This window comes from Phacochoerus africanus, chromosome 6 (assembly GCF_016906955.1).
Source record: "Phacochoerus africanus isolate WHEZ1 chromosome 6, ROS_Pafr_v1, whole genome shotgun sequence".
NCBI classification, from domain to species: domain Eukaryota; kingdom Metazoa; phylum Chordata; class Mammalia; order Artiodactyla; family Suidae; genus Phacochoerus; species Phacochoerus africanus.
The window spans coordinates 108272288-108296138 of NC_062549.1; the positions used below are offsets into that span (position 1 = coordinate 108272288).

Here is a 23851-nt window from a genome sequence, read left to right on the forward strand (position 1 = left end):
CCAAAATGTGTGTTCAGTGGACTTCTCCTGAAGGCTTTCTTCACCTTAATTGAAGCTTTCTGTTTCTTATGCTGCCTTCCTTTATATATTGAACCGAAGACTTTACTTTCATATTTAGTAACTATTTGGCTTTAACTTTGGCCTTCATCAGAAACCTCTGATTCAGGGGGCCAGATTATGATCTAAATTTATTTGTTTGTTTATTTAAATATTTATTTCCTCATTTTGTGGTGTTCTTACAGATTTTCTCCAGAAACAGCCTCCAGAAGAGGGTTAAGCACAGCAGAAATTAATGCTGTGGAAGCAATTCATAGAGCTGTGGAATTTAATCCTCATGTTCCAAAAGTAAGAAATTTTATGATAGAAATTCTACTTTTATTTAAGATAATCAAATTGATAACCTGAATAGTAAAGTTTGGGCCTCCATAATTTAAGGCATAATTGTTTAGGTCTGCTATATTTTGATACTTAGTATTTGCCTTAAAGGGGATATTAGAAAGGCATTTAGAAAGGTGAATAAGAGCAGTATTTCACTATAGGCTTTATAATTGCTGTCAAAATAAAACTTGAAGTTTTGTTCATCTAGCTGGTCCTATTATATAGCTATAGAGATGAAGTAATATTCTAATATTACTAATATTAGGCTTGGTCCTAATAAAAGATCATTCATATTTTATATCATTAAATCAAATTTTCTGTTGCTGTAAAAGCTTTTTACAACTAGACAGATGCGTGGGTTTTGAATGAGGGCTGGGTAGGCAAAGACTGAAGACAAATAGATTAAAATAATCAATGATAGGAAACAGATGTGGAAGCTCTCAGAAAAACTGCTGAGTTGATATTTATTTAGTCCCAAATGAAACTGTACTCATCTCATTTGTCTTTATGTTATACCTTGCAGACATATGGATTATTGGTTAATCTTTGTTATCATCCAAGATTAAATTTTGGGTTTTAAAAACAATGGCCCAAGTTAGGAAGTATAAAATATTTAAGAATATGCCTTTATTACAAAATGTGATTATATCTTTTGATTCCAGTATAATGTGTTAGTGAAATTTGGAAACTAGTAAACATTAAAGGTTAATCTCTAAAAGATAATCTCTAAGAAATGGAAGTCGTAAATCTGTTAGAGTAAGTATAAGAATATTATAATATAAGAATGAGAGTCAGGGAGTTCCTGTCATGGCGTAGCAGAAACAAATCTGACTAGGAACCGTGGGGTTGCCAGTTTGATCCCTGGCATCGCTCTGTGGGTTAAGGATCCGGCATTTCCATGAGCTGTGGTGTAGGTCACAGATGCAGTTCAGATCCCAAGTTGCTCTGGCTGTGGTGTAGGCTGACAGCTGTAGCTCCAATTAGACCCCTCGGCTGGGAACCTCCATATGCTCCAGGCGTAGCCCTAAAAAAAAGCAGAAAAAAAAAAGAGTGAAAGTCAGCAGATAAATGGCATTCTCTCATTAAGTGAAACTGGTGCCGTAAATTTATGTAAAAATTTTAATATGAATTGTGATATATATATAGCAAAGTGTAAAAAACAGAAATGTGGATCTTAATAATTTGTTGTAAAGAAGATGAGTAGAAACTACCAGTGTGGTCAAGAAACAACATTGTCAGTCCCCAGAAACCCACCTTATCTTTCCCAATTACAAGTTTTTGTCTCCTGCCTGAAGGTAACCACCATTGTGGCATTAATTATGTTCATTTCATTCTTTTCTTATATTTTTGGTCTATACTTTTCCTTTAATTGCTGGCTTTGTAAAACAAAGAGTGGTCCCTCTTTTATCATTCTTAGGAATAATTTGTATAAAAATTAGAATTATTTCTGCCTTCAATGATTGGTAGAATTTCCTGACAAAGCTATCTAATACTTTTCTTTGTGAGGAGTTTCATTCCAAATTTTATTTCTTTAGATTAATAGTTTAATTACAAATTAAAATTCTTTAACCATTCCATAATTATTCATATTTCTTGTTTCTTTTTACCATAGTTTTGATAAGTGGTTATTTTTCTAGGATACAATTTATTTCATCAAAAATTTCAAATTTATTGGAGTTCCCATTGCGGCTCAGTGGTTAAAGAATCCGACTAGGAACCATGAGGTTGCGGGTTCGATCCCTGGCCTTGCTCAGTGGGTTAAGGATCCGGTGTTGCCGTGAGCTGTGGTGTAGGTCGCAGACACAGCTCGGATCCCATGTTGCTCTGATGTAGGCTCTGATGTAGGCCGGCAGCTACAGCTCCGATTGGACCCCTAGCCTGGGAACCTCCATATGCCACGGAATCGGCCCAAAAAATGGCAAAAAGACAAAAAAAGAAAAAAGAAAAAAAATCAAATTTATTGATGTAAAGATTTTAAAAAATCTTTTTATTACCTTGTTAATATATTGCAGGATCAGTTGTAATGTTCACTTTTTTATTTATAACACTGACTACCTTTTTTTCTCCTCCCTGTATTGGATTTCCTAGGAGCTTATCAGTTTGTTCTTTGCAAAGAACCAAGACCTGACTTTGATGATCTCTGCTATTTGTTTTCTGGCTCATTCATTTCTGCTCTTTATGACCTTCTTTCAACTATCTTTGGCCCTCTTTTATTATATTTATAGTTGTACAACCATTATCACAACCCAATTTTACAACATTTCCATCCTAAAATCCCAGTCCATCCCTCCACGCATAACCTCTCTCCTTTGGTAACCATAAGTTTTTCAGAGTCTGTGAGTCAGTTTCTGTTCTGCAAATAAGTTCATTGTATCCTCTTTTTAGATTCCACATTTAAGAGATAACATATGATGTTGGTATCTCACTGTCTGACTAACTTCATTTAGCATGATAATTTCTAGGTCCATCCATGATGCTGCAAATCCCATTATGTCTTTCCTTTTTATGGCTGAGTAATACCCCATTGTGTATATGTACCACATCTTCTTTATCCACTCCACTGTTGATGGACATTTAGGTTCCCTCCATGTCTTGGCTGTTGTATATAGTGCTGCAGCAAACATTGGGGTACATGTATCTTTTCAAGGCATCATTTTCTCTGGATAGATGCCCAGGAGTTGGATTGCTGGATCAATGGTAGTTCTATTTTTAGTTTTTTGAGGAACCTCCATACTGTTTTCCATAGTAGTTGCACCAATTTACATTCCTACCAACAGTGTAAGAGGGTTCCCTCTTCTCCATACCCTCTCCAGCATTTATTGTTTGTAGACTTTTTGATGATGGCCATTCTGGCTGGTATACAGTGGTACCTCATAGTAGTTTTGATTTGCTTTTCTCTAATAATTAGTGATGTTGAACATCTTTTCATATGTTTTTTGGCCATCCATATGTCTTCTTTGGAGAATTGTCTGTTTAGATCTTCTGCCCATTTTTTGATGGGGTTGGTTTTTTTTTGGTTTTTTTTTTTTGGTATTGAGCTGCAGGAGGTGTTTATATATTTTGGAGATTAATCCCTTGTCAGTTTCTTCATTTGCAAATATTCTCTCCCATTCTGTGGATTGTCTTTTTGTTTTGTTTAGGGTTTTCTTGGCTTTACAAAAACTTTTTTTTTTTTTGTCTTATCTTGAGCCGCTCCTGCGGCATATGGAGGTTCCCAGGCTAGGGGTCTAATCAGAGCTGTAGCCGCCAGCCTACACCACAGCCACAGCCACGCGGGATCCGAGCCTTGTCTGAGACCCACACCACAGCTCACAGCAACGCTGGATCCTTAAACCACTGGGCAAGGCCAGGGATCGAACTTGCAACCTCATGGTTCCTAGTTGGATTTGTTAACCACTGTGCCACGACGGGAACTCCAAAACTTTTAAGTTTAATTAAGTCCCATTTGTTTATTTTTGTTTCTATCGTCATTAGTCAAGAGGTAGATCTGAGAAGATATTGCTGTGGTTTATATCAGAGAGTGTTTGGCCCATGCTTTCCTCTTAGAGTTTTATAGTATCTGGTTGTATTTTCAGGTCTTTAATCCATTTTGAGTTTATTTTTGTTTATGGTGTTAGGGAGTGTTCTAATTTCATTCTTTAACATGTATGTTCAGTTTTCCCAGCACCCCTTATTGAAGGGGCTCTCTTTTCTCCATTTTCATGCCTCCTTTGTCATAGATTAGTTGACTGTAGGTGTGTGGGTTTAATTCTGGGCTTTCTATCCTGTTCCACTGGTATATATTTCTGTTTTTGTGCCAGGACCATACTGTTTTGATGATGGTTGCTTTGTAGTATAGTCTGAAGTCAGGGAGCCTGATTCTTCCAGCTCCATTTTTCTTTCTCAGGATGGCTTTGGCTATTCTGGATCTTTTGTGCTTCCAAACAAACTTTAAAATATTTTGTTCTAGGAGTTCCCATTGTGGCACAGTGGAAATGAATCCAACTAGGAACCATGAGGTTGTGGGTTTGATCCCTGGCCTTGCTCAGTGGGTTAAGGATCTGGTGTTGCTGTGAGCTGTAGTATAGGTTGCGGACACAGCTCCGATCCTGCATTGCTCTGGCTGTGGCAAAGGCTGGCAGCTGTAGCTCCGATTCGACCCCTAGCTTGGGAACCTCCATATGCCGTGGGTGTGGCCCTAAAAAGCAAAAATAAATAAATAAAGCAACAATAAAAAAATTTTAAAATTTAAAAAAATTTTGTTCTGGTTCTGCGAAAAATGCCCTTGGTAATCTGATAGGGATTGCATTGAATCTGTAGATGGCCTTGGGTAGTTCAGTCATTTTGACAGTTTTGATTCCTCCAATCCAAGAGCAGGGTATGTCTTTCCATATGTTTGTGTCATCTTTGATTTCTTTCAGCAGCATCTTAAAATTTTTCAGAATACAGGTCTTTTGTCTCTTTAGGTATGTTTATTTCTAGGTATTTTATTCTTTTTGATGTGATGGTAAATGGGATTGTTTCCCTAATTTCTCTTTTTGATCTTTCATTGTAAATGGGATTGTTTCCTTAATTTCTCTTTTTGATTTCTTTCATGTAGAAATGCAGTGAATTTCTGTGTATTAATTTTGTGTCCTGCAGCTTTACCATATTCACTGTTGAGCTCTAACAGTTTTCTGGTAGCGTCTTTAGGATTTTCTAGTATAGTATTGTGGCATCTGCAAACATTGGTAGTTTCACTTCCTTTACAATTTGGATTCTTTTTATTTCTTTTTCTTCTCTGATTGCTGTGACTGGGACTTCCAAAACTATGTTGAATAGTAGTGGCGAGAGTGGACATCCTTGTCTTGTTCCTGATCTTAGTGGCAATTTCTTTTATGTTCTTATAAAAGTACTTAACTCATTAATTTTCACTCTTCTAATATATTCATTTACATCTATAAATCTCTCTCTAAATACCATTTTAACTGCATTCTATATTATACCGCATGCTATATTTTTAAATATAATTTAGTTCAAAATATTTTCTAATTTCTATTATAACTTACTCTTTAATTTAGAGGTATATTTATTCCATTTAGAGATTTCTTTCTTTCTTTCTTTCTTTTTTTTTTTTCTTTTTTAGGGCCACACCCAAGGCATATGGAGGTTCCCAGGCTAGGGCTGAATGGAGCTATAGCCACTGGCGTTTGCCACAGCAACAGCAATGCCAGATCTGAGTTGCATCTGTGGCCTATACTGCAGCTCATGGCAACTCCAGATCCTTAACCCACTGAATGAGGCCAGGGATCAAAACTGCTTCCTCATGGATAATAGTCAGATTCGTTTCTGCTGAGCCATGACAGGAACTCCTGGAGGTATATTTCTCAACTTCCAAACATATGAAGTTTATCTTTTTTTTTTTTCTTTTTGGTTTCCCTGCAGCGTATGGATTTCCCAGGCCAGGGATCAGATCTGAACCTCAGTTGCAACCTATTGCACACCTGCAGCAACGCTAGATCCTTAACCCACTGTGCCAGGCCAGGGATAGAACCTGTGTCCCAGTACTCAAGAGACGCTGCTGATCCCATTGCACCACTACAGGAACTCTGATGTTATTTTTTTGTCAATGATTTCTGGCATAATTGCGTTTTGGACAGAGAACATACTCTGTGTGATTTCACCCCTTTAAAACATTTTTCACTTCTTGAATTTCTGAATATTTTTCACATCTCCGACATTATTTATAGTATCAAATTCTCTACCAAAAATTTAAATATAGTGGAGTTCCCATTGTGGCTTAGCGGTAATGAATCTGACTAGTATTCATGAGGATGTGGGTTTAATCCTTGGCCCAGCTTAGTGAGATCACAGATACGGCTCAGATCTGATGTTTCTGTGGCTGTGACATAGGCTTGCAGCTGCATCTCTGATTCAACCCCTAGCCTGTGAACTTCCATATGCTGCAGATGCAGCCCTAAAAAGAAAAAAAAATTTAAATGTGGTCTTTTGAAAATAGTATGAATTTGTTATCTTAAAGTCTTTCTCTGATTATCCCAATATCTAGAACTTCTGTGTATCTGTTTTTTTTCAAGCGCTTCAGTGTTTCGTTTAATCATTCTTTTCTACATTCATCTCTTCATTCACTCACTTATTCATTCGTTTAAGTATTTATTGAACACCCACTGGATCCTAGATGAATTCCAGGTAAACATGAATTAAGTATAGTTCCTGTCTTCTTGGAGCTCACATTCTATTGGGAAGGCAAACACATGACTTTTTTTTTTTTTTTTTTTAATGGCCACACTTGCAGTCTATGGAGGTTCCTAAGCCAGGGATTGAATCTGAGCTGTGCAGCAGCTGTGGCAAAGCCAAATCCTTAACCCACTGTGCCTGGCCAGGGATAGAACCTGCACCTGCACAGTGACCCAAGCCACTGCAGTCAGATTCTTTTTTTTTTTTTTTGCTATTTCTTTGGGCTGCTTCTGTGGCATATGGAGGTTCCCAGGCTAGGGGTCGAATCAGAGCTGTAGCTGCCGGCCTACGTCAGAGCCACAGCAACGCGCGATCCAAGCCGCGTCTGCAGCCTACACCACAGCTCACGGCAACGCCGATCGTTAACCCACTGAGCAAGGGCAGGGACCAAACCTGCAACCTCATGGTTCCTAGTCGGATTCGTTAACCACTGCGCCACGACGGGAACTCCAGCAGTCAGATTCTTAACCCACTGCACTACAGCAGGAACTCCTCTTTATAAAAAAAATCAGTTATATTCTTTAAAATATAAACATAATACAGTGAATATTTATACCCTCAAAATTATCCACTGGAGTTATAGTATCTTTTTTAATAAATTTTATTGGAGTATAAAGTATAACACAAAGTTGTGTTAGTTTTAGGTATACAGCTGAGTAAATCAGTTATACACAAACATGTATCCATTTTTTTTCAGATTCTTTTCCCATATAGGTTATTACACTGTATTGAGTAGATTACCCTGTGTTATACAGAAGGTCCTTGTTACCTCTCTATTCAGTATGTAGTAGTATGTATATGTCAATCCCAACCCCCTAATTTATCCATTTCCCCCCCCCCCGCCAATGTTCCCCCTTTGGTAGCCATAAATTTGGTTTCAAAATCTTTGAGTCTGTTTCTGTTTTGTAAGTTCTTTTGTTTAATTGTCTTTTTTTTCCCATTGCATCATGTTCATATTGTCTTATTTTATGCCTGATTTTTCTTTGCCCATGTGCCTGACATTTTATTGGAAAAATTGTAGAAATAGCCTGAAACTTAAGATAATTTTATCTTCCTTTAGAGAGGAATTTCTTTGTCCTTAGATTCCTAGAAGAAGCACTCACAGGACAGGATCCCCTTAATTCAGTTTCAGTGATTGATATTTTCTGGTCTACCCAGGTGACTTGAAGTTGGACTGCAGGCCATGAAAGCTTTAGTTTATTTCTGGTTCATTCTTATTCTTAAGATGCAGAACTTCAGGTTCCCAATCCAATGCTGAGCGTTTTGCCAGGGCTCTCATTCTTGACAGGCCTTGAACTTTGACTTATGTTCTTTTAGCCTTATGAAACTAAGCAAAGTGGCTGAACAGCTTCCTAGCCATCTTTTCCAGAATTGGAAAATGTCCTTATAGTAAAAGAAGCCCCAAGGGTGGTTTACTTCTCTGATGTCTGCCTTCTTTGGACTTGACCTGGTAATTCTTTACCCTTTGTAATTCTCTGATGTATTTGATGCAAGTTTTTTAAGTCGAAGGCTTTTCTAGTTTTCTGGGAGGGGTGATCCAAATTACCCAGTCTTCCATTACTGGAAGCAGAGACCTGAAAATACGTTCATATGAAATGCCCTGCTGTCTCATGTTGCAGAGTGCTTAACAGAATGGATTCTGCAACTAAACTGCCTAGGTTTGAAGTCTGACTCCACTACTTCCTAGTTGTATTACCTTAAACTACTTCTTTTAACTTGAGTTTGCTCATGTGTAAACTGGCGATACCTACCTCTTAGACGTGTTAATAAGATTAAATGGGTTCATATCTTTAAAGTGCTTAGAAGGGTGCCTGACACGTAGTAAACTTTACAGAAGTGTTTGTTATCATTATTATTCCAGGATGGGATGGAAATCTGTTCCTTGTGTGAGGAGATGAGCAGAAATTATTAGTCAGAACTGTTCAAAATAAATACACCATTAAGATGTCTAAAAATATTATTTAATTCCCACTCAAAATAACAAAATATGGGCTATCTGCTCTCTATAGTTCTTTTCTGCTTTAAAGCTTTCTCAAGTAAAGTATATTCTCAGCACTAAGAATTACTGATGGTAGGCATTGTGTATTGTTTTTCACAACTATTACTCCAGGTACCTGGGTGAGGGGACGGTAGTGGAAATACCAGGCATTGCCCAAATTATAAAATTAAATTGTTGGGAGTTTCCGTTGGCTCAGCAGAAAACAAACCCAACCAGTATGCATAAGGATGTGGGTTCGATCCCTGGCTTTGCTCAGTGGGTTAAGGATCCAACGTTGCTGTGAGCTGTGGTGTAGGTCACAGACGTGGCTCGGATCCAACGTTGCTGTGGCTGTGGGGGTAGGCCAGTGGCTGCGCCAATTTGACCCCTAGCCTGGAAACTTCCATATGCCGCACATGCACCCCTAAAAAGAAAAAAAAAATGAAAAATTTAAAAATAAAAATTTAAAAAAATGATTGGATATGTAATACATATTAATAATTGGATATGTGGCGTAGGCGTAGGCCGGTGGCTTTAGCTCCGATTAGACCCCCTAGCCTGGGAACCTCCATATGCCCCAGGAAGCGGCCCTAGAAAAGGCAAAAAGACCAAAAAAAAAAAAAAAAAGGAATTTCTGGAATAGGTAAAACCATAGACACAAAAGGCAAATCAGTGTTCTCCAGGACTGGGGATAGGAATGGGAATTGACTGCAAATAGGAATGAGGGAACTTCTTATGATGATGATTGTGCAATTGTATAAATTTACTGAAAATCATTGCACTATATATTTACAGTGGTGAATCTGTGATATATAATGTATACCTCAAGAAAACTAAAATATATTATTTAATAAAATATAAATATTTTAAATAAGTATGTATATACTGCAACATTTTAAAAATCATTTTTAGGGAGTTCCTTTTGTGGCACAGCAGAAACAAATCTGACTAGTATCCATGAGGATGCAGGTTCGATCCCTGGCCTCACTTGGGTTAAGGATCTGGCTTTCCCATGAGCTGTAGTGTAGATTACAGACTCGGCTCAGATCCTTCATTGCTGTGGCTGTGGTGTGGGCCAGCAGCTGCAGCTCTGACTGGAACTTCTGTATACTGTGGGTGTGGTCATAAAAAAAAATCATTTTTATTCATAGATGAAAATTTACATATTTTCCCCTCAACTAAATGTCAAAGCCAGTTGACAGTTCAACTCTATCAAAGTATCTAGCTAAGTAGAATTGTGCTGTAACTATACATTATTGTTTGTGGATGGGCAGTTTAATTTAACCTGCGTGTTATCAAACACAATAATTAATTAAGGTTTTGGGGGGGGAAATTTTATGTTCCAACAGTTTGGATAATTTCCCACTTAAATCACATTAGTGTTATATGAACTGGGAGAGCTCTGGAATTTACAGCTGTCTGCTTTTGCTAGGGTTTTATAAGCGATGAAGTATGTACAGATATTCTCTCTGTCTCTCTCTCTCTCTGTTACAGTCTCTATTCCTGTTTCTTTCAGCTGGAGCTAGCAAATATAAAGGGCTTTATGGGTTTTCTTCCTCAAACTTCAGTAGTAGGTCATGATAACTTATTTAACCTAATGAACAGTGAAATTTAAATATATATATATTATGTAGATTTTCAAATGTTGTATGAATCTTACCAGTAAAATAACAAAGAATAAAGCTATTTTAGCAGGAACTATTTTGACAACTTTCCACATAACTACAACAGAAATGGCTGTAGGTCCAGAGCTGTGCAGTTTGTTAAAGCTGGAAGCTGTTAGAAGTGCAATAGGAAAAGATCACATAAATCTCCTCAGGCTATGAATTTGCTTTAGGTATTTCATCAGTATTGATTGCTTATACAGATTGGAGTTTTTTTGTTTGTTTTTTGCCGCGCCTATGGCATGCAGAAGTTCTCAGGCCAGGTATCAAACCTGCACCACAGCACTACCTGTCATGGCAGTGACAATGCCAAATCCTTAACCTGCTAGGCCACCAGGGAACTCTTATACAGATTTTTGTAATCTACCAAATAAATTTCAATATGCAGTAACTATGATAGTAATAGGAAAAAATTAGAACAGCATATTTTAATGGTTTTTGACTTGTTCTTCATTACCTAGGCATGGCTTTGGTTCAATAAACATTTTGTTTTAGTCACCAAACAAGAAAAAGATAGTACATCTTTTAGCTAGTATAGAAATTATAGGTTTTAAAATTTTATGATAGAAAAAGAAGAATGTGTATATGTGTGTGACTGAGTTACTTTGCTGTGTAGCAGAAATTGGCATAACATTGTAAATCAACTATACTTTAGATTTTTTAAAATAGAATTTTATAGTGGAAAATACTTCATACCTTTAAATATTCCATAGTATTCTGTTTCATTTTTATATCTCATACTTTTTATTATCCAACCATCAAGGAATTTTATAGAAGGTATTCTTTTTTTAAATTGAGATGATTCACATACCATATAATTCACCCTTTTAAAGTATATAATTCAGTGGGTTTTATTATATTCACAAGGTTGTGCAGTCAGCACCATTATCTAATTCTAGAACTTTTTTTTTTTAATGGCTACTCCCATGGCATATGGAAGTTCCTGGGCCAGGGACTGAATCTGAGCCATAGTTTCAACCTTTGCTGTAGCCGTGGCAATGCTGGATCCTTTTAACCCACTGTCCCAGGCCAGGGATCCAATTCACACCTCTGTGGTGACCCAAGCCACCAGAGTCAGATTCTTAACCCACTGCACCACAGAAGAACTTCCTAGACCATTTGTATTTCCCCCAAAAGAAACCCTGTACCCTGTTAACAGTCACACTCTGTTCATCCCTCCCCTAGTCCCTGATAACTGTAATTTGCTTTCCGTCTCTGTGGATTTTTTGTTGTTGTTGTTGTTGTTGTTGTTGCTATTTCTTGGGCCGCTCCCGCGGCGTAGGGAGGTTCCCAGACGAGGGGTCGAATCGGAGCTGTAGCCACCGGCCTACGCCAGAGCCACAGCAACTCGGGATCCGAGCCGCGTCTGCGACCTACACCACAGCTCATGGCAACGCCAGATCGTTAACCCACTGAGCAAGGGCAGGGACCGAACCCGCAACCTCATGGTTCCTAGTCGGATTCGTTAACCACTGTGCCACGACGAGAACTCCCGTCTCTGTGGGTTTTGAATCATGCAATATGTGGCCTTTCATCTAGCATAATGTAGCATGTATCAATACATCCTTTCTTTTTATGGCTGAGTAATAATCCGTTGTATGGATATACCACATTTTGTTTATCCATTTATCAGTTGATGGGCCTTTGGTTTGATTCCACTTTTTCACTGTTATAAATATTCATGTGCAAGTTTTTATGTAGATACATGGTTTCACTTCTCTTGGGTATATACCTAGGTGTGAAACTGATGGATCATATGGTAATCCTATGTTTAACTTTTTGAGAGCCTGCCAAACTTTTTCAAAGGTGGCTGTGCTATTTTACATTCCCACCAACAGTTTTTAAGGGTTCCAATTTCTGTACATCTTTTTTTTTTTTGGATGCCCTGCAGCATATGGAGTCCCTGGGCCATGGATCAGATCTGAGCCACAGTTGCGACCTGTGCCACAGGTGCAGCAACATGGGGTCCTTTAAACCTCTGTGCTTGGCCAAGGATCAAACCCACATCCCAGCACTCCAGAAATACCACCAATCTTGTTGCACCACAGTGGAACCTCCAATTTCTGTTCATCTTGCCAACAGTTATCGTCTGACTATAGTTGTTCTAGCAGGTGTGAAATAACATCTCATTGTGGTTCTGATTTACATTTCCTTAATGACTAATGATGTTGAACATCTTTTAATGGGCTTATTGGTCACTTGTATATCTTCTTTGGATAAATGTCTATTCAAGTACATTGTGCATATTTATTTATTTTTGCTTTTTTGGGCTGTACCCATGGCATGTGGAAGTTCCCAGGCAAGAGGTCAAATCAGAGCTACAGCTGCCTGCCTACACCACAGCCACAGCAACACCAGATCCAAGCTGCTTATGTGACCTACACCACAGCTCTTGGCAATGCTAGATCCATAACCCACCGAGTGAGGCCAGGGGTTGAACTCGCATCCTCATAGGTGCTAATCGGATTTGTTACTGCTGAGCCATAACAGGAACTCACATTGTGCATTTTTAAATTCACCTTTTTTAGTATAAAAAAGATTCTTTAACATTGTTCACATTCTTGATTAGTATGGTCCAAAACCATTGTGAATCACCATAGTTAAGGAATACCAGTATAACATGGAATTTTACCCATGAAATGTAAAACATGAGAATGGCTCATGAACCTTGCTGAGATATGGATGCTAAAGAGTCAGCTAGGTAAGTTAGTTACATGTGTGCACAAGCTTCAGAGTACATGATTCAAATCTGTGGGTTTATTCAATAATAAAAATACAGGTTTTTATTTATTTATTTATTTTGGGTTTTTGTTTGTTTGTTTGTTTTTCTGTCTTTTTGCCATTTCTTGGGCCGCTCCTGCGGCATATGGAGGTTCCCAGGCTAGGGGTGGAATTGGAGCTGTAGCCGCCAGCCTACGCCAGAGACACAGCAACACAGGATCCAGGCTACACCACAGCTCATGGCAACGCCAGATCCTTAACCCACTGAGCAAGGGCAGGGATAGAACCCGCAACCTCATGGTTCCTAGTCGGATTCGTTAACCACTGCGCCATGACAGGAACTCCAAATATGGCTTTTTAAATCATAGATATTCAGAGATACCACAGATGATTTAAATTGTAAATATGGAATTCACAAATGTTGGTGATTTAGTATAGATGTGATTGTTCTTAGTATGACACTTTACAGTATTGTCTAATTTAGAATCTGGTAATAGCTTGCTGCAGTATTTCACTGGAGTTTTTTTAAATATGCATACTACCACCAAATTCTTCTAAATTTTATTGTTTTTAGATTTATATTTGAAATAATTTCCTTAAAAACAAGATTACAGGATAGAAAGTACAGAAATAGGTCCACATGTATTTTGTCATTTCATTTTTGACAGGAGCACCAGATCAATTCAGTGGGGAAAGGAAACTCTTCAGCAAATGGTGCTGGGACATCTGGATGTCTGAATGTGGAAAAAAATCATGGATTTTCCTCCTACCATACATAAACATTAATTTGAGATGGATCTATTGCACAAATATAAGAGCTTAAACTATACAACATCTAGAAGAAAACATCTAAGACTATTTTTGAAAATTTGGAGTAGACAAAGATTTCCTAGGACACAATAGGCAGTTAACTGTAGGAGAAAAAATTCTAAATTGGACTTTTCAGAAATTTAAGTTTTTCTCACTGATGGCAGTGTTAAGAAAATGAAAAGGCAAACCACAAACAGGAAAAAAATATTTGAAATTTGTTTGGCAAAGGACTCATATCCATAATATATAAATATAAAATGATAACAATATGAAAAATAGCCAAAATCTTTGAACAGATATTTCAGGAAAGAAGATAGTTGGAGTGTCCAATAAACAAATGGAGAGGTGCTCACAATTGTTGGGTATCAGGGAAATGCAATATGAAATTACAAGGGGAGTTCCCATTGTGGTGCAACGGAAACAAATCCAACTAGTAATCATGAGGTTTCAGATTCAATCCCTGGCCTCGTTCAGTGGGTTAAGGATCCATCGTTTCGTGAGCTGTGGTGTAGGTTGCAGACTCAGCTCAAATCCCTTGTTTCTGTGGCTGTGGTGTAGGCCGGCAGCCACAGCTCCAATTTGACTCCTAGCCTGGGAACCTCCGTGTACTGTGGGTGCAACCATAAAAAAAGAAATTACAACAAGGTATTACTTCTATCAGAATGGCTAAAAATTAAAAAGATGGATAAAATGCTAAGAATATGGGACATTTAGAACTTTAATACGTTGCTGCTAAGAATATGTAAAATGATTCAACCATTTTGGAAAACTGACAATTTCTTATAAAGTTAAACATGTACCTCACTCTATGACCCAGAAGTTCTACTCTAAGGTATACATCCAAGAAAATAAAATTTATATGGCAACAAAAAGAAAAGAACTACTGATATAGCAAAACATGGATGAATCTTTAAAATATCGTGTTGTAAAAAGAATGTATACTGAATGATTCAATTTAAGTGATGTTCAAGGAAAGGCAAAAGCAGTCTGTTGTGGTAGGAATTAGAATAGTAGTTTCCAGAGTTCCCTTTGTGACTCAGCAGAAACGAATCTGACTAGCATCCTTGAGGACACAGGTTCAATCCCTGGCCTTGCACAGTGGGTTAAGAATCTGGTGTTGCCATGAGCTGTGGTGTAGGTTGCAGATTCAGCTTGGATCCCGCATTGCTGTGGCTATGGTATAGGCCATCAGTTACAGCTCTGATTTGACCCCTAGCCTGGGAACCTCCATATGCTGCAGGTGTGGCCCTAAAAAGACAAGGAAAAAAAAAAGAGTATAGTTGCCTCAGGTAGTCAAGGTAGGGGTGTTAACTGGAAAGGAGAACCCTCTTGTGTAATGGTATTGCTTGTCTACATTTTTCATTGAACTGTATACTTAAGACCTGTACATTTTATTGTTTTTAAATTACACCACAATAAAGAAAAAAGAATCTGACTCAACATGGAAAGCAGTGTCAAAAGTATCATGGCTTCTGATTAAATGAGGTGATTTATGTGAAGTGTTTAACACAGTGTCTTAGTGTCAGACAGCAGCATTGATTATTATGGCTATCATTCTTTATTATACTCTGTTATGATTTTCTCTTCTTTTTTTTTTTTTTTTGCCTTTTCTGGGGCCATTCCTGCTGCATATGGAGGTTCCCAAGCTAGGGGTCTAATCTGAGCTGCAGCTGCTGGCCTACACCAGAGCCACAGCAATGCCAGATCTGAGCCACGTCTGCGACCTACACCACAGCTCATGGCAACGCCGGATCCTTAACCCACTGAGCAAGGCCGGGGATCGAACCCACAGCCTCAAGGTTCCTAGTCGGATTCGTTAATCACTGAGCCATGATGGGAACTCCAATTTTCTCTTCTCTTTAAGCTGTTTCGTTATGTACTCTTTCCTTGAGAATATTATTTTAGTACTGTAGTATGTATAAGATTTGGGGATTCCTTTGCTGAGATGAGGTGAAGGTGAAGATATTGAGACAATTAGGAATTAACTAATTTGAATTAATTAATACCCTGAGGACAATTCAGTTGTGTCTTAGAGAAGTCCTTGAGGAAAGCGTGAAGTAAAACATTTAAAAATAAAACAGGAGTTCCCATCGTGGCTCAGCAGAAGAAAGGTTGCGGGTTTGATCCTGGTCCTTGCTCAGTGGGTTGGGGGTGCGGCGTTGCCGTGAACTGTGGTATAGATCACAGACGTGGCTCAGATCTGGCGTTGCTGTGGCTCTGGTGTAGGCTGGCGGCAACAGCTCCCATTAGACCCCTCACCTGGGAACATCCATATGCCGCAGCTATGGCCCTAAAAAGACAGAAGGCAAAAAAAATTTTTTTTAATGAAAAAGTAAAAACAAAACAATAACAAAAACTTGTTTAGTAAATCTCTACAACTTGAGTACATGTTGAGGAATATGTTATCTGTGCCTTTTAAAAATGATTTCTTACTTTACAATAAAACTTTTTGGGTATTGTGCTGTTAAGAAAGTAGACCATGCCAGGAGGCCTTTTTAAGTGCAAGGGGAATTTTTAAAATAAATTGATACATTCTGGTTGATTAGAAATGGAAGCATATAGGATGTTATGAGTCCCATCCATCAGAGAAGACAGCAGGCTTACATTTCTTTGGCCAAACTCCCTATATTATAGCAGCATATATAAAAGGTGAAACGGGCACTCACTTGCGATTCTGATTGGCATAGTGGGGGACAGGGAAGAAAGGGAAGTGGTGTTAAAATCCGTGGCCCATGCTTAGAGCACAGTGAGGCCTTTGCCCCTCCATTACCTGGTACTGTGGCCCAAGTGGAAGGGTTGAGATGTGAAATGCTTATCTCTTGAGGTGCTGCTCTATAGGATGCTGTGGAAGGCAGCTGTTCCAAGGCTTGTGCCATCTTTCGCCTCCCTTCCCTCTCTTTTTGATACAAGATCACTTTCCCTTTGTTCCTGAGGCTATTAGGTAGTATTATGTGTGGGGTTTTTTTTTTCAGTTTATTCATACAGCAGTTCTATTTACTTTATCTTTGGAAATTGTCTTTAGTCTCCCCTCTAATATACCTCCATGTGGATGCTTTGCAATTGGCCTGCCTGTCCAATCTCATAGAATGTGCACTGAGAAAACTAATTGCAGAGATAAATTGGTTCTTGATGTGCATGACTGATCAAGAGCAAAGTACCTTAATTTCAGATGCCTTGAGAGAGATTTTTCTTAAACCTCTGCTTTTAAGAGGAAGATTATAAAGCATTATCATTACTTCAGGTCAGAATTATATTGCTTTTGGACAAAAGCTGTTGTAAGATTTGCAAAGTAATAGAAACAAAGTGATCTAAAGATAAATTATAAAGATCAAAGCAATTCAAAATTAGAGTGAATTTGAGTGTAAGCATAGGTATGGGTTTAGAGTTATAAAAGAAATCATCAGACCATACATCATTATGTCTTTTTAACTATAGCTTTCCAAAGTAACTTTAATTTTTAATATTTTTAGTGAAAAGCAAGAGACTTGAGTAATTATTTGAGTGTATTGTCCACAGTTGAATACTAGTTAAACTTGGCTCAAGCAATTTTTGATTTATTCTGGATATAACAAGAAGGCGATTTGGAGGAAATATGGAAGGTCCTGTAGCACATACTAGGTACTAACCTTAGTTTATTTCTTTGCTATATTTAATTAATTAATTAATTAATTTACTCTTGCAGCTGTACCTGCGGCATATGGAAGTTTGCAGGCCAACGGTTGAATCAGAGCTACGCCACAGCCACAAGCAATAACGGATCCAAGCTGCATCTTTGACGTACGCCATGGCTTGCAGCAATGCTGGATCCCTAACCCACTGAGCGAGCCAGAGATCAAACTCACATCCTCACAGAGACAATGTTGGGTCCTTAACCTGCGAAACCACAATGGAAACACCAATCTTTGACTATATTTTATTTGCTGATAATTTTCAAATCTGTGTCTTTTAACTCTGGCTTCCTTCCTTGTCTATAGAATTGCATTTCTATCTAGTTATGGAAGTTTTTACCTGGGTATCCAGTAGGTATCTCAGACATTTTAATGTGTCTCAGATTAAATTTTTTATTTTTTTATTTTTATTTTTTACTATTTATTTATTTATTTACTTTTTGCTTTTTAGGGCCACATCCACGGCATATGGAGGTTCCCAGGCTAGGGGTCGAATTGGAGGTGCCAGCTGCTGGCCTACACCACAGCCACAGCAACGCCACATCTGAGCTGCATCTGCCACCTATACCACGGTTCACAGCAATGCTGGATCCTTAACCCAATGTGTGAGGCTAGGGATCAATCCCGAAATCTCATGGTTACTAGTTGGATTCATTTCTGCTGCACCACAATGGAAACTCCTCAGACTGAACTTTTAAAAATTTATCTTTTGGTCTCTTCTCTGACTTTTCTTTCCTTTCCTTATTTTTATATTTTGATTTATGTATTTATTATCATCTTCTTTAATTAACCTTTACCCTTTCCAAATGATCAATTCATAATTTTGAAATGTCTTCCAGATCTAGCCATCTATTCCATCCTCACTGTCACTGCTCATTGTACACTTTCACTACCTATTCTTTTTAAAAATTATTGTTATAAAAGTCGTAAGTGCTTTTTTTTTTTTTTTTTTTGCCTTTCCTAGGGCCACTTCCCATGGCACATGGAGGTTCCCAGGCTAGGGGTCCAATCGGAGCTGTAGCCACCGGCCTATGCCGCAGGCACAACAATGTGGGATCCAAGCCACGTCTGCGACCTACACCACAGCTCACAGCAACGCCGGATCCTTAACCTGCTGAGCAAGGCCAGGGATCAAACCCGCAACCTCATGGTTCCTAGTCGGATTCGTTAACCACTGTGCCACGATGGGAACTCCCTAGTGAGTGCTTTTTAAAAAGAATTCAGGAGTTCCCGTCGTGGCGCAGTGGTTAACGAATCCGACTGGGAACCATGAGGTTGCAGGTTCGGTCCCTGTCCTTGCTCAGTGGGTTAACGATCCGGCGTTGCCCCGGCGTTGCCGTGAGCTGTGGTGTGGGTTGCAGATGCGGCTCGGATCCCGAGTTGCTGTGGCTCTGGCGTAGGCCGGTGGCTACAGCTCCGATTCGACCCCTGGCCTGGGAACCTCCATGTGCCGCGGGAGCGGCCCAAGGAAGGGCAAAAGGACAAAAAAAAAAAAAAAAAAAAAGAATTCAGACCCTTTAGAAATTTGTAAAGTAAAAAATCCCCTATTTTTCTCTCCCAGTTCTGTTTTTCTCATGTAACCACTGTTTCTGTTTGCTGTATATATTGCTATACATTTTTCTATGCATTTTATTTATTTATTTATTTGTTTGTTTATTTATTTTTGCTTTTCAGGCCTGCACCCACAGCATGTGGAGGTTCCCAGCCTAGGGGTCAATCGAAGCTACAGCTACTGAGCTACACTACAACCACAGCAACAGCAGATCTGAGCCACATCTGTGACCTACACTGCAGCTCATGGCAACACTGGATCCCTAACCCACTGAGCGAGGCCAGGGATCAAACCTGCAACCTCATGGTTTCTCGTCGGTTTCATTTCCTTTGTGCCACAATGGGAACTCCTTGATACTATAGTTAAGAAAAGTGGAGTCAGTATGTTTTCCTTTAAAAAGAAATCTAGACAAACACAAATCAAATTATCTTTATTTTTTATTTTTTGACTGCGCCCATGGCATGTAGAAGTTCCCAGGCCAGGCACTGAACCCACACTGCACCTGTGCCACAGGTAAACACCAGGTCCTTAACTCAGTGTGCCACACAGGAACTTCCTATTTTTTTATTCTTTTATTTTCCAATCTTGTAATTGGAGCCACAGCAGCACCAGATCCGAGCCACATCTACGACCTACACCACAGCTCATGGCAATGCTGGATCCTTAACCCACTGAGTGAGGCCAGGGATTGAACCTGAATCTTCATGGATACTAGTCAGATTAGTTTCCGCTGAGCCATGATGGGAACTTGAAGACTGTTTTCCCCTGAGCCATGACGGGAAACATAGACTATTTTCTATGTTTCTCTGCAATATTTGCATTTTTGTATTGTGAGCATGTATTCTGTAAGCAAAAAAAAAAAACAAAAAAAACCCAAACCAAATCTTAGTGTTTTTGTTTTTGTTTTTTTTTGTCTTTTTGCCATTTCTTCAGCCGCTCCCGTGGCATATGGACGTTCCCAGGCTAGGGGTCAAATCGGACCTGTAGCCACCGGCCTACACCAGAGCCACAGCAACTCGGGATCCGAGCCGAGTCTGCGACCTATGCCATAGCTCATGACAACGCTGGATCGTTAACCCACTGAGCAAGGGCAGGGATTGAACCTGCAACCTCATGGTTCTTAGTCGGATTCGTTAACCACTGCGCCATGACGGGAACTCCCACATCTTAGTTTTTTTAACCTTTCACATTCTTCATTAGAAAGTAAAGCCTTGGTAGCAGAATTTTTTTGTTTTTGTTTTTTTTTGTTTTCAGTTTGTCCAGAGAGTTAGAAAATATCTTTAAGTAAATCTGAAATATATGTATGAGTTTGAAGACAGGAGAATATGAAGAATATGGTTTCTGTTGTGCACTAACTTACAGCTTATTCTGAGTAGTAGAAATTTCTGAGTAGTATTTTGTGGAGGAAATAAAATAATCCTATAGTTACCTATTTTAAGTACATTTTCCTTAAACTGAAAATTTTTCTTTAAATTTCAAGGGTGAGATTTTATTTCAATGACCTATTAGAAACTGAAAAATAAGAGTAGCTTTGATTTAAAGTCAGCTGTAAAGGACATTTCCTAATGAGTGTGGTGTATCTGTTTGATTACTATACTAATTGTCACTTAGATTATTACAGTGAAAATATAGACATATAGTTGCTATTCAAAAAAGTATATTCTAGATATATGTTAAGTTGATGCTTTTTTATAAGTTTTACTGAATAATTGTTAAATTAATACTTTTGCTAACCATTTTCTAAGTGTCTACCAAGATAGGATTTAGTTTAAAGCTTCAGGGTGCTAAAACTCATTGAAAATAATTTAAGATACTTTTGTCTGTAAAATAAAGCAGAATTCTAATAAGAAGGACATGGTTTAAGTATTAAACCTCTCAGAATATAAGATATTCTTTTTATGATGGAGATTCCACTGTGATTGCCTCATTTTCTTTGCTTCCTACTGAAGAAGCTCTTAGTGCACTTGCAGAGAGCATAAGGAGTCATGTCAGAGGTCAGCTATTTGAGTCCATTTTCCCACAGCCGCCTGGTGCGAGTGATCTTTTACTGTGTTTTAAAAAAATGAGCAAGGATTAAAAAGGATTAGAAAGAATATTACCCTCCTGAATATAGGCCCAAGGCACTAAGGGGAGAGAACCCAGCCAGGCAGCAAATGGGCTTTGCTTGACCAGGACACAACCTCTGCTGCATTCCTTTAAGAAACTGAATGGGAAATGTTAAGTCCCCGAACTGGATTAGTAAATAATCTCATAGCTTGTGACATCTGCTAAAATAAATTGATGACATTCTTACACTTTGAGGAGAGAGCCAGTGACATCAAGACTAAGAGTAATTATTCTTTTATCTTTTTGCTTTTTAATTTCAGCTTTATTGGGGTATAGGAATAAGAGTGATTAAAGATGGGTGTTACATTCAGTAAGTGTTGGAAAGGCACATTCTGTAAACAAAAAAGAGAAATTACTTCAGATATATTAATACCATAAGTGCATACATATAATTAATAACCCGATGCTTAAAATTTGAAACCACTGCAGTTTTTTGTTTTTAGAATTCTTCCTGTTTGTAGTAGTTTTACAAAGTGTTTCACAAATTCAGCTGTTTAATTTGTTATCTCATTAGTTTGTGTAACAACCTGAGGAACTTGGAATTTGAAATGTGAGAATGTATCTTTTAAAACACCTTCGAAATGTTTCTTTTTATATTTTATGATAGACATTAATGTGGTTTGGACTTTATGACATACAATTTGCTATCAAATTATTGAGAACCAGAGAGGTTGTTTCAGACCTTTTCTAGTAAGGGAAGTGTACTCTGGCTTCCTTCTTTGCAAAAGGTAGTTAGAGAACTAAATACTTTTTTAAAGATTTTGTTTTTGGAGTTTATGCTGTGGTGCAGTGGGTTAAAAATATGACTGCGGTGGCTCAGGTTGCTATGGATGCCTAGGTTTGATCCTCAGCTGGTGCAGTGGGTTAAAGAATCTGGCATTGCGGTGTAGGTTGCAGCTTGGCTTGGATTCAGTCTCCGGCCTGAGAACTTCCTTATGCCAGGGGTGCGCAGCCATTAAAAAAAAAAAGAAGAAGTTGTATAACATAGAATGTAATTTCATATATGAATAAGAATTGATAGGTTATAACTTCTTTAACAGGCACGCTCACTAATCCCTTAAATGCATTCTTGCACTGTGCTCTCCTGGATCAGTAACTTTGTGCAAGTTGGCCCTGAACATTGAATGTATTCTCCTATTCTTTTCCCCACCCTACCCTCCAATCTTCTCATCCATATTCTACCTATCAGCTCAAATTCCAAACTTCAGCAAGTAGTTTAAATCATAATGTAATACTTTTTTTTTTTTGTCTTTTTAAGGCCGCATTCATGGCATATGTGAGTTCCCAGGCTAGGAGTCAAATCAGAGCTGCAGCTGCCGGCCTATGCCACAGCCATAGCAACATGGGATCCAAGCTGTGTCTGCAACCTACATCACAGCTCACAGCAACACCGGATCCTTAACCTACTGAGCAAGGCCACGGATCAAACCCACATCCTCATGGATACTAGTTGGGTTTGTTACCACTGAGCCACAACAAGAACTCCCATAATTAATACTTGTTAAGCATAGAATTATGACATGACCTAGCAATTCTACTCTTAGATATGTACCCAAGAGAGATGAAAAACCTTTGTTCACGTAAAAATTCATACACAAATGTTTATTGCAGCATTATTCACAATAGCCAAAAGATGAAAGCATCCAATGTCCATCAAATGAAAAATGAATAAACAAATGTGGTCTATGCATACAATGGAATGTTATTCAAGCACAAAAAGGAGTGAAGTACTGATACATGCTACAACATGGATACCTCCTATCCATATTCCTGTATACATTTATACCACTAACAAGGCACTCAAAATAGTCTGATTATAATTATTAACTTAAGAAATCTTTCTCATTAATGTAATTAAAAGCTCCAGAGAACAGAGTGTTTTGGCATTCCCTAAATAGCATAGTGCTTTGCACTCAGTGAATATTAATTTGATGGAACTTCTTAGTTAAATTCATTCACTTTAAAAGGGGAATAAAGAAAAAAATGAATGTTAGCACAAAGTGTTATTCCAAAATTATGTTTTGTAATTTTTTACAATTATTCTTTTTTGGAAAAATAAATACTTTGCTCGCACATTATTTCTTCAGCTTGGGTTTCCTTTTTGCATTTAGTAAAGTCACACATAAGCCACTTATTACTTTATTTTTACCTATAGGAATATTCTGATCTTTGGAATTTGCATAAATATATATGTAAGCGTTTTATACACATTGTCAGTACAACCTTCATGTCATTTCAACTATCTTAATATTTGTTAAGTCAAATTAACTTTATAAAATATGAATCTACATTTTTATGGGTATTTAACATAAATTTTTCTATTTTCCTTTGGTGTGTCCATGTGTGTGTGTTTCTTTTCTAGTATTTACTAGAGATGAAAAGTCTCATTTTACCTCCAGAACACATTCTGAAACGGGGTGATAGTGAAGCAATTGCCTATGCTTTCTTTCATCTTCAGCACTGGAAGCGGATAGAAGGTGCCCTTAATCTGTTACAGTGTACGTGGGAAGGCAGTAAGTATTCTTTTCCAGGTGCAGCACTAATCTTTATGACTGTTCATTGCATTCACAGAGGCAGTCTTTCTTTTTAATGAGATTGTTGAGTTTCCTTAAGGATTTGTTGTTCAGATTGGTTTAAAAGTGAACTCAGTGGTGTTTCTTGGTAGAAGAAATGTGTAATATGCTTATATTAATGCTACAATTGGGAGAAGCAGAATCAGAAACTATTTGGATATTCTGCTGTATGTTCATTTAAATGACAT

At 38.2% G+C, this 23851-nt stretch overlaps 1 protein-coding gene across 6 annotated transcripts in view; it reads left to right on the forward strand.

The window, feature by feature from the left end:
- ST7L (suppression of tumorigenicity 7 like) overlaps positions 1-23851 on the forward strand; it is a 96365-nt gene that overhangs the window by 30539 nt on the left and 41975 nt on the right. For 5 of the 6 annotated variants that reach the window (XM_047784992.1, XM_047784993.1, XM_047784995.1 and 2 more), the window contains exons 11-12: positions 243-345; positions 23453-23603. In XM_047784992.1, the coding sequence (XP_047640948.1) occupies positions 243-345; positions 23453-23603 (254 nt within the window). Of the gene's footprint in view, positions 1-242; positions 346-13622; positions 13971-23452; positions 23604-23851 lie in introns of those variants that run through there. The other variant, XM_047784997.1, reaches the window with a different exon arrangement.